The sequence below is a fragment of the Galeopterus variegatus genome, unplaced genomic scaffold (assembly GCF_000696425.1).
Source record: "Galeopterus variegatus unplaced genomic scaffold, G_variegatus-3.0.2 Scaffold462, whole genome shotgun sequence".
Taxonomy (NCBI): Eukaryota; Metazoa; Chordata; class Mammalia; order Dermoptera; family Cynocephalidae; genus Galeopterus; species Galeopterus variegatus.
In genome coordinates, this window is record NW_007726573.1 from 112,043 (window position 1) to 128,678 (window position 16,636).

Below are 16,636 nucleotides of genomic sequence, written 5' to 3' on the forward strand. Positions count from 1 at the left end.
TCATGATTAATCAGGGTCTGTAAGACATGTTAAGGAAACTCTACGACATGAAAAACAAAGACCGAAACAGAAAAATCTTAGTGGAATCAATGACTACGCAGGAAAATGAAAATTTAAAAGAAGGAAAAAAAATCATAATGAATTCATAGAGCTAAGAAAAGATATTACAGCCACAACACAAAAAAAGCCTCAAAAATAAAAAAAGAACTCTTAGAAATTAAAAGATGAGAAAAGAAATGAAAAAATCTGTTGAAGAATTGGTTGATAAAGGTGAGAAAATCATCCAGAAAGTTTAAAAAAAAAAAGACAGAGGTAGAAAACGAGAGAATGAAAAAAAGAAGACAACTGGAAGCAAATTAAAAGATGTGATGTAAGAGAATCTCCCAGAAATGAAAGATATGAGTTCCCATACTGAAAGGGCCACCAAGTGCCCAGACTATGGACCTTTCCACCAGGGTACATATCACCATGACATTTCAGAACAGTAAGGACTAAGAGAAGATTTACATGCTTACAGAGAAAGAAAAATAAACAGATCCACATACAAAAAAACAAGTAACAGAATGGCTTCAAAAACAACACCAAAAACTAAAAGCAAAGCAATGCTTTCAAAATCCTGAAAAAATACTTTCAACTCCAAATTTCTTGGCCAAACAATTCCAAACAAGGGTACAATAAAGAGCTTTTTCAAATATGTTAAGGCCTCAAAAAAATGTATTTCCCTTGTATGCTCTCTCAAAAAGCTACCAGAGGGATAGAATGCATCAAAAAGAATAAATCAAGGAAGAAAAGCCTTATATGTAGGGAACAGCTCTCCCACCCCCACCAAAAAAAAGAGATGATGATGGTAAATACATTGTCATCCTCAAAGACGACAGCTGTACATAAGGTGTAGAAGGCAACCAGGCCAGACTGAAGCAAGTCAGAAGGCTCTGGAAGAAATGTTTCAGGAAGATAAAAGTACTAGGGCAGCACTCTAATATTTTTCCTAACATTCTGCATAAAACTATTTGATTCTTCAAATATGTCATGAACGTCTTTGTAAAAAGTAAAATGAAAAAAAAGAATGTTTTGTTTAAAATACCTTAGCCATCTTTCCAGGTCAGTCCATATACATACCCACCAATCTTTAAAAGTTGTTTATAAATATCTACAATTACTTTACCAGTACCCTGCTAGACACACAGGTCATTTCCAATACCCTCTAAATACAGCACTGCTGTAAATCACATCAAAGTATCTACATGCTGAAGAAAAGGAGACCACTGTTTCCAACTCCTTTCTTCCTTAGTACATACTTTCTTATAGAAGTATTAGATAAATAAAATCCAAGGGAATTTACATCACTTTCTTTTGAGAAGCTGGAAAGAATATCATACCTCCTCCTCTGGGACATCTCAGACCAAGGTAGAAATCACTCTCTGAGATGAACATATTATAGAAAATTAGCAGTTCTGTTATGCTTCCAAGTTTCTCCTCATTATTTGTGTCATGCTTCTCAGTATACTTGGCTTTATGTTCCCTATTTTAAGCAATGATTTTCTTATAACTCCAACTCATGAACAAAATGTTACAATAAATACTATAAAAGTGAGTAAGTTTTCAATACAATTCCTAACTAAGTTCACTTTTACAGGCATTAGCAAAAATATACATTAAAGGGCTATGCTATCTAAGCCTTCAAGGCAGCTTCCAGGGTACTGGTAATGTTCCATTTCTTGAGCTAGGTAAACATATGATATATTCATTTTATGAAATATCACTAATAATTTTTAGACTTTTCTATATGTATATTTTTCTTCAAAATATAAGTTTACTAAAAGTATGAGTTTCCGTTATTTGATTCTCATATCAATTTAATTCAATTTATAATTAGACACTAATTCATTCAACAGTGGCCTAGACAGTGGACAATCTTGAATAATAATGTTGGTCATATATTACCAAACGTAGCACTGTCATCTTAAAAAGCTCTGAATAACATACAGTATATTAAAATGTTTATTTTGAAATGAGATAGAGACAAATTACTTTAACGTGTTAGCATAACTATCTATCTATCTACATCAGAGACTAACATTCTGCATAGAGATGGTCTGGGTTTTTTGAAAAATGTTATTCATTTAAAAATTTGGTAGGTTAGCTCAGTTGGTTAGGATGCAGCCTTGTAACACCAAGGTCAAAGGTTAGTCCCCTGTACCAGCCAGTCATGGGAAAAAAAAAAAAACATAAAAAGAAAACTTGTCATAACAAGTAAGACAAAAACATTTCTGACCCCTTACATGACCTTTTCTCAAAAACAAGATTAAATAAGAGAAATCATAAGTTAAAATTTATGGTTACAATTATATACATTTTTCATAATGATGCAAAATATATGTTAATCTACAGATACCGAGAAAAGGACACAACTGAAAGATATAATTTTAGATTATGAGGCATTACCAATGAAGCTGTGTTTTTTAAATCAAAGCATCAATTTCCGATATGAAATTATAAAATGTGAATGCATAACCTAGCATCTTTTTGGTTTGTCCTCGGTTTTATACTCCCAATGCAAATAATAAAACCAAGTATTCAAAAATATATATATATACACATATAAATGCCAAATGTTAACTTCTTCTTCTTTTCAGTTCCTGCATTCTAGCCATAAAAGATTCCTATTTGAAAGACGTAAGAACCTTTAAGTAGTGTAGAGTTTTTATTTAAAATAGAATAATACTTTTCTCTTTTTAAGTGTAATACTATTAAGTAGAATCACCATCAAATTATGTAAGTTGGGAATATGCAATGCTTTAGAAGAAGAAGCAATCACTATGAGATGAAGCATTCTGTAATACTTCCAAAATTGGAAAAGAACTTTAGTTCTCAATGTTAATGTATAATTTCACTCAAACAGAAATTATAACACTCAGTGCCATGAAGAATAAGTCATAAAAGTTTTTTTTTTGTCTTTTTCGTGACCAGTAAGGGGACCGCAATCCTTGGCTTGGTGTCTCTTGCACTGCGCTCAGCCAGTGAGCGAACTGGTCATCCCTATATAGGATCCGAACCCGCGGTGGGAGCGCCGCTGCGCACCCAAGCGCCGCACTCTCCTGAGTGCGCCACAGGGCCAGCCCAAGTCATAAAAGTTTTAAAGTAAATATTTAGGCACTATTCTAGGCACTATACAAAGAGCAATGAACAAGACAAAGTTCCTGCCCTCATAGAATTTATATTCTAAGGTAGAAGACAGATGATAAATGTAACTTTAGATAATTAGAGCTATGAGTGCTCTGAAGAAAGTAAAGAAGGCAAAGGGATAATATTTAGATAGAATGATCAGAAGGCACTTAGATGAGTACCTGAAAGAAATGATGGAGCTACCTATATTAATGCACAGAGAAGTACATTCCAGGCAGAGAAAATAGCAAACACCAGAATGTGCTGGCTTGTTCAAGGAATATCAAGGCTAGTGTGTCTACAATAAATGAACATTAAAAAAAAGCTTTAAGAGGTATACGAGGATGAGTATATATAGATTATTACAGGCCATGAAAAGAATGTCAATTTTATCCCAAATGAAATGGGAAGCACTGGACAGTTTTAAGCAGAACACTAACTTAATTTGATGTGTCTTAAACTTTAAAATTAGTCTGGCTGCTTTGTGAAAAAAGAACTTGACTACAGAAGAGCTAAAATGGAAGGACTAAAGGAAACCAATTAGGAGATACACAGATGATAAGAGCTGACCACAGTCCTTGGATTAGGGTGTTAGTGGGGGAAATGGTGAATAAGAAGATATATAAAGAAAAATTTTTGGAAGAATACTGCAGATAGGCTGGAAATGCAGGAAAAGTAAAGACTCATGGCTAATTTTAGGTTTTGATAAGGCCATCAACCAAGATAAAAATAAGACCATCACACACAAACAGTTTAAAAATAAAAAAAAAGCTATGAAGCTTGAAATGCAGATACAAATATATTATTTGGAAAGACATGTATTTCTACTACATGTACTAAAATAATACATGTCTGGCACACAATAAATGTTCTCTTCACTAAAGTCCATTAAAGTCTACTACATGCCTAATGGCACAAACTATGTAGAAAATTATTCTAACCATTACATTATAAATATTAATGATAGACACTACTGTTACCAAATGAAATCTTACAGCTCAACAGCACTATAGCAAGTGATTCAATATACTTACCATTTTATAGAGATCAGTGTCCTGATGGTTCAGGTAATTCAAAAATTATGTAAGTTGGAAATATGCAATGCTTTAGAGGAAGAAGCAATCACTATGAGATGATACCTGTCACTTAATCGTCATGGGAATAAATGGCAACTTAGTAACAAGGCTACTCTAGTTCATCAGAGACCCTAAAGTATCCATCATTCCTCTAAGTTTATGATGTGAAAGACATTTTAACAGATGCTACTTAGGTGTGAACTTTGTGTGTGCAGAGTGTATGAGACACATACATATGTCTGAGTACTATCTACAATACACACACATAGATACATATGGACATATTGACATATAATAGTCAAGAAAGTTATAAACCAAAGGTTCAGTGGTGGTCATATCTGTTGTGCAGGATTATTGCTAGGTTTTTTTTCCTTTTTATTCATCTGTACTTTGCTATTTTTCTACTCTAAATTTGTATCATTTGCTCAATAAAAAGCAAATTAGTAAATCCATTTGAAATGAATTTTAAAACCATCCTACACATAACATCAATGTGTATAAGACATAAGGACAAAATGTTCACACAATGGTAGTCATGTCCATAAGGGCAGAAATATCCAAGAATTTCTGAGGCAGAAATGTCCACACAGACATAGATGACAGTGTGCTAAGATGCAAGACTGTGTCTCTGAAGTACTGTGTAAAAAAAAAAAAAAAAAAAAAAAAGGATGGTACTCTATTTCTCACAATTTAAAAATTATGTTGGAATGGGATATACATTTCTTAAATATTGTTATTTTCCTTTTACCTGTTTTCTCTCTTTAGGATTGAGAAGTAAGTACCGAGGATCAAAAACTATCTTGTGCAACTCCTTCTCCCATGTTGAAAAAGCAGACACCTTTAAAATAAAAAATGTATTGTCTCATAATTAAGTTTGCTCTAATAACATAAAGGTCATAATTTTGCTTGAAATCTACAGGAGATCTGTTTATAAAGGAGACATAAAAACCATACTGAAGATTCCATCACTAATAAATGACAAGCAGTGGGAGGCTAGCAATAGCAAATTTCCACACTAATTGGCTCTGAACATTTCAATATTACATAGAAATAACACACACCTAATCACTCATTAAAATAACCACTGTGTGACATTTTAAAAATCGCTACATCAGAAAAAGCCTTGAAGATTTCCATTTTGATTTCCCACGTTTGTTCCAATCTTGTGAACAATGTTGTGACTTAAAATTAAACAGTTTTACTTATTCAAATGAATTGGCGAATATAACCAAAAAGATGAAATCCCTTCTCAATTAAGCTTCTAATAATAATATCATAAAGTATCAGTTCTCCTTTAACCACAAGCCATTCAGAAGATATTAAGGAAAGAATCGTATATACCTTACCTATCTCATGTAGTCCGCCATTCTGTAATGTTTATATTCGTCTTATATTACTCACCAAAATTTAATGACCCAATAAATGTTAAATGTTATTTGTACTTAAAAGGATAGCAAAATGGCATTTAGTTAAACATAATATGATTAGCCAAGAAAAAAGCTATTTCCAAAAAAGTACATTAACTTGATAGGGTTCCCTTATTTCCCCCCCCACAACATGAGCACTAACCTTAGATTTGACCTTTTAGCAAGACATATTTATATTACTTATACAAAACAGAAATATCTCCCCCAAAGATTGTTTTCTGACCCCTCTCTCTAGCAGCATGTCCTTGAACTGCTTCATTCGGGCCTCCAGAGGGACAATGGCCCTTTCTCGGGCAGCTTTAATTTCAGCTTCCATGGCAGCTTCTTTATCTGAATCAATGTCTTTATTATCATCTCTCCTATAAAAAATAAAACATAAGGCATCAACTGACAACATATTAGTAATGAATCTTACTAAAATCTTAAAATCAGCAGAATTTTCAAGACTCACTACTGAGCAGCATATTTTTGGCAAAAATAAATTATATTGAGGGTTTCAAATGAACTCTAAGGGAAAACAACTTTCATTATAATAATATTACAATGAGCTTCTAATGATATTACAATGGCTGCATTGTTAGAAGAAAGATATACCTTTAATGTGCTGTCTCTCCCTGACATTAGTTGATATACAAAGTGAACTACCTTATTTACAAAAAAAAAAAAGCTAATCTAACATTGCAGTAAAACTGTATTAGAATCAAACATCACAAAATATAATTTTTTTAGTTCTTGAAATATAGGAAAAACAATATTTTTCAAATGTTTTACATAATAAATGCATAAAGTATTTTTAAAAATCTAATAAAAATTGATATTAAGTGGTCTGAAGTCTTAGTAATCTCATTTATTTTGAAAATAAAATTAAAATATCTGCAAACTTGGCCAAGTGGATATGTGAGATATACCTTACCTACCTGACATTTTTATTACTCACTTTCTGGGTGATAAGTTGAGATTTAAGTTGAAGGACAGGTCCCAGAGAGCAACATAGGCCCAGGAGTAGTTAGTTGGAATTAGAACTGTTCATCAATGACTAAACTACTTCTTGTTCCTCTAAAAATGCACCTCAGGGCTAAGGGCAACCCTGTTGCTGTGTGGCACTCAAGGGAGATTGTAAACATGAAATTAAGTCACCTCTCAAACATATGCACTATGAAAAGGCCCATTCATGTAAATAATCCAAAAAAGTAAGTAATTCAATAATACGCAGGTATACTTCAGCAGATCTTCCTTCTTAAATACGATACACTGAGTATGTAAATAAAATTGGTTCATATTCCCTATACAAACTTAAGGGAATCAAGAAAACAGAACATCTGGAAATCCAAAAGCATGCTATATAAGAAATTGTAGGTAGCCCAGGAGATTTAAATGGAACTAAGGCTAACCCACAAATGTAAGTGAGAGGTAATTAGTAATTTAGGGAATGAATCAAAAGAAATAGAAGATACAGTCCATGACCTGCAGGAACTTAGCGAGATAGTCTGTGACCTAAGATATGCACAAAACAAACAGATAAAAGCAATTTGCCAAACAATATACCCTCTTAAAATAATTTAAGAACTATTCAAATAAAGAGTTAAGAAACATCCAAGAAATATAATAACTAATGAAAACAACCTTTATAGAATTATACTAAATAAAAATGTCACAATACAAACTATCACTATCTATCTCAATAAAAGAAATAAAAGAAAACTAAGCCAGGAAAAATAGGCTTTTAGCTTTGTACCTAAATAGAGAAGCTCGGGCAATCCACATTAAGGACTTCTTTGACATTCTCCTGATAAAAGCAGTTAAAAACCTTACAGAGTTGTCTATAAGAACAAACAATTAAAAACAACCTAAAAGTTTAACATTGTAGAAACATCCAAAATTAAGGTACATAACAGAATGAATACAGTCATTTATAATAATTAAGAAAACAAATGTCTTATTCTTGATTTTTTTAAAAAAGAACACAAACTCAGTTAATCACAATTAATAAAAAGAGTTGCATATTTGGTCAAGAACTAAAAAGTCAATTGCAAAAATGAGAATAGCTGTTTTACGGTGATAAATTATGAGTGATTCTCTTTAATATGTTAATTTTGTTGATATTACTGCCAATAAACAAATTTTAAATAAAGAACCACCCTTGATAGGAGTGGTTTCCTGATTTCTTTGCCATCATTTGGCTGCATTCAATCTGTCCTTTTCAGATAAGGACTATGATTAACCAGTCCCTAATAATGTCTTCAAACTTTCCTTTTTGCTGCTAAATAATGGTCCCATTCCCCACCCCCACCCCAACAAACCCTCTACCCCACCCTTCCACCCCCTCCACCGCCCCCATAAGTAACATTCACATTTTACCCAGCTCTAGAGCAGTGGCTAAGTTATTGCTTCTACTTCTAGAAGTCTCTCTCTCAGAGCACTTTATTAGCTCATGGGTTCACTCCTCACCAAGTGGTAATGACCACAGACTCAAGGATTAGGTAAATCACAAAATAAGTTTATGAAGAAAAAAGTCTATGCCTGCTTTTATGAGATCTCTGAAACGGTGTCTGTTGGAGTCTATATTAGGCAGAAAACTTATTTTTTATAAAATTCAGACCTAATGAATTTGTGAAAAGAATTAACCAGCTAATTCCTAAAATTCATTTGGTTTCGTAATACATATTTGAATAACCAAATCATTTGCAAATCTAGCAACAGAAGAGACACCATTTCTACATTGCAAAACAAAGCTATTTAATATCAAGCCTAAGGGAGCAATCATGGCTTCTGTCTCCTAACAATAATTCACTTTACCTGTCCCTTCCAACCACAAACTGATTATGACCTAATCAACTATTAAAAGACAAAATCTACCTAAACTACACAAACTATATGCATTACTTACTTCCGTTTTTTTGCTTTAACAGGCTCATCTTCATTAATTTCTTCCATTAATTCTTGTTCTTCTTTAACTGTAAGACAAAATCTAATTAAACTTTGTCTGAATAAAAATAAGCAAGCAACCACCAAAATATTTAGGCATGAATCCTTCTGCTAATCACTACCAGAAACTTGCATTAATAATATTTTTTAAAAACTGCAATTTATAGTTAGTTCACTCACTTGCACTCATAGAGAATTGCCACTTTTGGATGGACAGCATTGTCGGGGTCGGGTGCCCTGGCAAAAACAATTCAAATATTGTTATGAATAATTATACACATATATTCCACAACCTTTTCTTTAAAAAAGAAAAACAGAATTTGCATAAAATGTCCATCTCTTAATATTTATTCCTTTATAAAACATCAAAGCATGATAATTCTATGCTTTCTCTACTTCTTCCTTTATGTTAAATTTTCAATTCATTTTGAAATGTTTCTTGCCCAAACCTTAGATTTACAAATATATAAAACTTTCTTGACTAAGGATTTACAGGACCTTTTTATGATGCGTGTTAACGTATTAATCAAATGAATGAATCAAATATTTAGAAACAGATTCATAAAAAATAAAAGCAAATCACATACCTTCCTGACACCGTTCAGTACTATGGTTATAAAGTATTATCAATATCGAACCTATAAAACAAATATAGCTGAAGGGGAAAAACCTTTGGCACTAGATAGCCAAAGCTGAACTGATTCGGAAATTACTTGTAAAGCCAAATATGTCAGTACCATGAAAATTTCTCAATCACCATAAATGACATATATTAGAAATTGTTTCATTAGAAGTATTAAAAATGATCCATTTTATCATGCTTCTACAATACATGGGGCACGGGTTCTATAAAAACACAATATCAATTCAAGAGAAAATTATCAATAAGAAATACACAACAAAAATTATGTAAAAATATTTTTACTAAATATATTTGAAGGCCATCTGAACATGAGATAGTTTAAAGGATAATCTCTTAAGATTTGGGTGTCTCTATATTCTCAGGAGAAAAGGCTTATCTAGTTCAAAAGACTAAGCTTTTATATTGTCACAAAATTTTGCACTTTTGTATGTTACAAAATTTTAGTAAACAAAATATTTTAAAAATAGTCTGTAGTTTTGATTATTTCAAAATGTGCTGAAAGGCTCACTGATGAGTGTTTTAGTAGTATTAACAATCATCAAGAAGCAGCAAAAGTACCAAACTATCTTGAATTAACTGAAAATCTCGATAAGGAAAATGTTAAAGATATATATTTTACAAAACAGTCATCCAAATTCTATTTTTTGTACTTTTATTATTATTCTCAAACCAGTATAGCAGTCTATTTTCCTTTTCTAAAATTTCTTATACCCCTTGAAAAATAAAGTTTTTCTAAATGGCTCTCACATTTTCTATCAAAAGATTTTTAAAAATTTAGTTAAAATTAGAAAATAAATTCCTAGGTTAAAACTTACTTAGTTTCTTCATGTCTTCCATTCCTTTTTTATGAGGGGGCTCCTGAATAATTTTGTCAACATCTGCCCTTCCAATCAGATCATCAGGTCGGTCCCACATAGAAAGACGAGTGGTGGGATTATAAAAGAAGACTCGCTCATCACCGGTCCAAACAACACACCTAAGAATTGATTCAAAATATCATTTTATGTTAGAGAACATATTTTATAGCTTGGTCAATCTGTCAGCCTGACAAAAGGGAGAGGGTAGGACAGTGAGGATGGACATGTTCTTATTACTAATAGTTCCTTATAGAGAACCAAACATGATTTCTAGAACAGAAGAGCACTATATGACTAAAGTAAAAACAATAGCTCAACATATTAATTGAGAAAACCAGGAAAAGAAGAGCAATTTGTGACCAGAGTTTAGAGCTCTTTGGCACTTGGTTTGGCAAAATTTGAGAATACTAAATCTTAAATTATCACAAAGGATGAGTTTAATGGCAACTAACAATAATGCTATTACACAGTTCTAAAGCTAAAGAAGAGACCATAGCACCCTACCTATTACATAGTAGTTCTTAATGTCTTAAAAATAAAAAATTACACACTCAAATGCAACCTTCTGTGAAGACTTTGAGCTCTGATTACACCTAGTATAGAAAGTAAAAGGAAGTACCAATCGCACTAGGGTACAACAGCCCACTGCAGTCCATTGCTCTTACTAATTGTAACTAGAAAACTCACACAAATAGAACAAACAAATACATGGAAACTCCATACAGTTTTTAATAATAAATAAACAAACAGAAAAAAGTATGGAGAAGTCTAATTTTAGAGAAGCAACTGCAAGGGAGTAAACTTCCCATTTCTGACCTCTCATAACTCTGCCCTGAGGGTGGTTGCTAACTGCACAGTGGCACAGTGGCAGTAGCATAGGCAGCTAAACCTCCAACAGAAGCCAGGTCTTTATGGCCAGATAATCAAAAGTTAATCAAGAGTTGTTAAGCCCAATATGACTTAGATGTTGAAATTATCAAACAAAGCTTCCTATGTTGAAATAATCATACAAAAACTTTAAAGCAGCAAAAATAACTGGACTACAAGAGATCAAGAAAAACACATTGAAAGCAATGAAAAGATAGGTATTCTCAGTAGAGAAACAGAAACTAAAAATGAACCAAATGAGAATCTTAGAAATTAAATTTCACTGAATCGCTCAGGAGCACAAGGGAGATGACAGGGGAAACAATCAGTGCAACAAGAAGATGGATCAATAATAATTACCTCACCTGAAGAACAGAGGGGGAAAATAAGGATGAAAAGAACATCAGGAACCTATGGGCCTGTAACAAAATGTCTAAATACATGTTATTGGGATCCCAGAAGGAAAGGAGAAACAAATAGGGACAGAAAAAAATTTGACAATGCAATGGCCAAAAATACCTCCCTGTTTGGTAAAAGACATAAATGTACAGATTAAAGCTGCTCAGTGAACCCCAAATAGAATAAACTTTAAGAAAACCAGGTCTAGACACAAGACAATCAAACAGGTGAAAATCAAAGAAAAAAAATCCTTGAGTGTAGCTAGGGAAAAAAAATGACAGAATATCTACAAGGAAATAAATTCAATGACAATGGATTTATTACCAGAAACTACAAAGGTCAAAATACAAGGGAATAACATCTTCAAAGTTCTGGTAAAAAGAACTACCAACCTAAAACTCTATCCAATGAAAATATCCTTCAGAAACAAGGGCAAAAAGGATATTCTCAGATGAATCCGGGTGGTCAATATATGTTCACTGTAGAATTCTTAAAAGGTTCTACAAGTTTCAATTTTTCATCATAAAATATTGGGAATAAAGCACTATAGAAACAAACAAAATAAATTTAGAAACACAACAGAATAAAAAAAAAAGATTAGGGCCGGCCCGGTGGCGCACTGCTACAGTGTGCCGCTTGGGAAGCGTGGCGGCGCTCCCGCCGAGGGTTCGGATCCCACATACAGACCGGCCGCTCACTGGCTGAGCAAGGGGCGGGGGCAACACCGAGGGTTGCGATCCCGTAGCCGGTCCCGGTCCGGTACGGGCGCGACACTGAGGGTTGCGATCCGTTGCCGGTCACGAAAAAAAGACAAAAAGAGAAAAAAAAAAAAAAGATTAAAGATAAATTTCTGATAAGTTAAAACCCAACGTAGACAAATAAAGCCTAGTAAACACAGGCAGTCCTCACTATGCAAAGTAGTGCAGGACAGTAAAATAAACTACTACAAGCTGCAACTGTGACACAATCTTAATCATCAACGAAAAAAATTACAACTAGTCTGTGACCTTTAAAAACTATGTCAAAACATTAAAAACTCTTAGAACCAAAAACTAAAGTTTGCTGATTCTGGGGAATACAAAACACTTCTAATTTTGCCCTCTCTTTACTTAATTTCAAAAAACTGTCAAACTAAGATCATAAAATATTGGGGGGAAAAAACCCCAATATGGATAAGGGAAACATGAAAACTTCCATGTTTTACATCTAGTTTCTTAACTCATCTTCAAAGAAACAGTAAGTTGAAGAGCACCATTAGATGATATCAAAAAGACTAATTAAAATTTGATTATCCAAATGAAGTAGCATATATTCTGCTTAGCTAAACAATCTGTTCAGCTTAAAGTCAGCATGTATCCATTTTTTAAGAAATAGAAATAATAAAATAGGAAATTAAAGTTGCAATAATGATATATTCCTTCATTGATAACTTGAAGATAATTAATTTTGACAACTGGTTATTTTTCATGCATTCAGATGGATTGTAAAAGCATTAGGAACATAAACTTGCATTCAGGGAAGGTGGTTATGGGAATGCTTCCTAAGAAACACACCCAACTTAGAAGTATAAATAAAAAGATCAATCAATTAGACCTCATCAAAAAACAAAATTTATATAAGACAAGATACCAAAATAAAAGTCAACAGATTGAAACTGCAATACATGTAAAAATCAGAGCTAATAGCAGTATACATAAAAAGCTCCCACATACCATTAAGAAAAAAAACAAGTCCATGAAAAAATAAGCAAAAACTATACAAAGGCAATCCACAATCAATAAATATGAAATAAGTTCAGCCACACCAGTATTCTAGAAATAAAAGGGTCCTTTTCTTATCAGGTTAACAAATATTTAAAAGGAAAATAGTATGGCTAGATTGGTGTGTGAGTGAGGGAAAACTGGTAATCTCAGGGTGTTGGTAGGAAAATTAAGTGTTAGAGCCCTGTTACGGGTTGAATGTGTCCCCTAAAGGTTCATGTTTAGAAACTCAACCTCTACTGTCACAGTATTAAGAAGATGGGAAATCCTATTATGTAATTGAAAGGTAGGGCCTTAGTGGGATAACTGGATCCTAAGGACTGTGCCCATGTGAATTCACTGATGGTTTAGTGGGTGGTCATATGTGTGGTTCTGATGGCTTTAAAAGGAGAGTGGGTAAGAAGCTTAGCTCTTGCTTGCTTGGCCACTAGCCATGTGATAGACACACCATGTAGCTGTGGTCACCACCAGATGTGTTCCCTGGACTTTGTACTTCCCAGCTTCCAAAACTGTAAGAAATAAATTTTATTTCTTTATAAATGGCCCAATTTCAGGTATTCTGTTATAAGCAATAGAAATGGACTAAGACAAGCCTACCCCCTCCTCATGAAAAACTTTCTCTAAACTTTATTTAGCAGTATCTACCAAAACTTTCAATAGCTATTATCACTTGATTTAGTAATTTCACCTCCAAGAATCAATCCCACGGAAATACTTGCATGTGTTCACAAAGAAATATGCATAATGATGTACTAAACAGCAACTTTTGTAATGCCAGGGGCAAAAAAAAGGAAAACCTAATCATCCACTTGTAGGAAAATTATATATTTTCATACAACAGAAAACTATGCTGGTACAAGTAGATTTATATGGACTAAAACTACAAGATTTCTGAGACATTTAATAAAAAACAGAGGGGACAACATATTTTTTAAAGATATTATATAATGTGTATGTACACTACCCTACACACATATACATAAAACACAACACAGCAAAAGGTTTGGGCTCACAGAGCCAGAATTGTGCCCCAGTAAGCCAAAAGGGAAAAATAACAGCCTACTACCTAAGGTAAAGGGATCAAGAAGCCAAAGAGAGGGGAATCCGGTAGAATAACTGAAACACATACAAATTTAAGAGAAATTCTAAAGGAGACGGATGAAAGATGAGTAAATAAAACAATAAAAACCCTTAAAGAAATTCAAGTGCATGGGCCGGCCCGGTGCGCACTGCTACAGTGCGCCACTTGGGAAGTGCGGCGGCGCTCCCGCCGAGGGTTCGGATCCCACATACAGACCGGTTCCTGCTCACTGGCTGAGCGAGGTGCGGGTGCAGCACCGAGGTTTGCGATCCCGTTGCCGGTCCCCGGTCCGGTACGGGCGTGACACTGAGGGTTGCGATCCGTTGCCGGACACGAAAAAAAGACAAAAAAAGGAAAAAAAAAAGAAATTCAAGTGCAGTAGAAACACACAAAGATGACTTGCAAAACTCAGAATGTGATCTTTCAATCTATAATATTCTGGGTAGAACTGAAGAAGATGGTCACTACCAAACCTGACTTAGTGGCTGAAAGATCAATGAGAAAATAACTCAAAGGAGAGCACAAAAACTGTAGATATAAACGGTAAGAAAAAAAGTAAAAGGTTTGGAGGGATAATAGATCCAGGAAACCTGACATGCAAATTACAGATTTTCCAGAAAACAAACAAACAAAAAGAAACAGATGAAGAGAAGCAATAATTATACAAATTCTAAAAGAAAATTTTGCTAATCTAAGAACAGACCCAAGTCTGAAAACTGATAAGCCCCAAGAATCTTCAACCTGAGGAGGTTTGGAGGTAGTTACTATCTTTTCATGTACAATACTCAAACACAGAAACCACAACCCAGAAGTATATTCTCTGAATACAGACTATTTTTGTAACTTTGACTGTGGAAGTAGGTAAATATTTCCCATACTTATTTTTTAAAATGACCTTGGTTTATCAAGTCAGTGGAATAACTATATAGAAAAGAGCTATTTCAAGTGCCTTTAAAACACAGTAATTTGACTATTCACCCCTAGAGTGATATGTCCTAAACATATAAAATAACTGGGGGGGGGGGCTTAAAGTGTCTTTAGTAATCATACTGTTAGTCATACCGTTGGTACTGTTATTCTGTGATGTGTGTGTAAGAAAAGCAAGAGAAATTATGTTGCTACCATTGAGAAACAGTATTTTCAGCAAAAAAAGAGACACTGAAGTAAGATGTAGATGATGGGGTTCAGTAAAAATCTTGTAGTAGGCATGATTGGCAAGTAATTGTATAAACTCCTGACATATCTTTAGAGGTGTGAATCTTCCATCTGCAGCAAAAAAAGAGACACTGAAGTAAGATGTAGATGATGGGGTTCAGTAAAAATCTTGTAGTTGGCATGATTGGCAAGTAATTGTATAAACTCCTGACATATCTTTAGAGGTGTGAATCTTCCATCTGTGTCTACCAAAGAGGTCTATAAATAATGACTAATTTGGTAGCAACACAATCCCTAGATCCCACACTACGGCCTATAAATGCTGCTTCTCACCTTGGAGAAAGGGCTGAATCTAGGTCTGAGAAAGGAAATATACAAGACAAGCCTAGAACATCATGTCACAGTAGAAAGCTAGGAAGCTAAGAAAGACAGGATTATAACCAAAAAAAGAAAAACGTCATGAGTCTAACCAAAGATAAGACAATTGAACATCAATAATAGGAACAGCAATGGATAGAAATACATAAAATATACTTAAATCTATGAATTAATAATATTTAAACCAACTATTCTGAAAACTGGTAAATCCTTCCTTTCCTATACAATTTGTACCGCTAAGTAACCAGTGTTGATGAGGGGATGTATCTCTCTGTAAGTATTCCAGTTAATAAATGAAAAGTGAAAAACAGAAATATATTACCACCATTTTCAACCTTTAATGATTTAATGGATCTAGGCCAGAGTTTTTCAACCTTGCACTACTGACATTTTGGGCCAAATAATTAATTCTTGTACGGAGCTGTCCTATGCATGAATGTTTAGGAGCATCCCTGACCTCTATTAACACCCTTCAAGTTGTAACATCCTAAAGTGTCTGCAGACATTGCCAAAATTACTGTTAGTTGAAAACCACAGATCTGGGCAATAATAACCATCAAAGACTACTAACATTACAAAAAAGACAACTAGATGCACCCTGAGGGAAGGGCATATCATCACTTATTAATTAGTCTTGCCAAAGAAAGATTAAATCTGAATCTGATAAAACTTCTAGACCTGCTTACTAATTTGTAGGAAATATAGGAATGAAGGACCCTATCAAACAGTACCATGGGGACACAATAATAGAATCCAGACTTTGGGGTTTTATAGGAAAAACACATTTATTTCTTCAATAACAAAAACAAGGAGAAAAAATCAAAATCATTAGGGCAGCAAAACTATTCTGTATGACACATTGTTAATATATGAAACTATGCATTAGACAAAACTCACAGAACT

The 16,636-nt window shown here is 33.7% G+C and overlaps 1 protein-coding gene across 3 annotated transcripts in view; it reads right to left on the reverse strand.

Moving 5' to 3' along the window:
* TCERG1 (transcription elongation regulator 1) overlaps positions 1–16,636 on the reverse strand; it is a 59,391-nt gene that overhangs the window by 22,543 nt on the left and 20,212 nt on the right. For all 3 annotated transcript variants that reach the window (XR_550237.1, XM_008569068.1, XM_008569067.1), the window contains 5 exons: positions 10,052–10,212; positions 8,774–8,830; positions 8,556–8,622; positions 5,892–6,027; positions 4,990–5,079 (listed from right to left, as the gene is read on the reverse strand). Coding sequence is in view for 2 of the 3 variants with exons in the window: in XM_008569068.1 (XP_008567290.1) it covers positions 4,990–5,079; positions 5,892–6,027; positions 8,556–8,622; positions 8,774–8,830; positions 10,052–10,212 (511 nt within the window). In the remaining variant the exon portion in view is untranslated. The remainder of the gene's footprint in view (positions 1–4,989; positions 5,080–5,891; positions 6,028–8,555; positions 8,623–8,773; positions 8,831–10,051; positions 10,213–16,636) is intronic.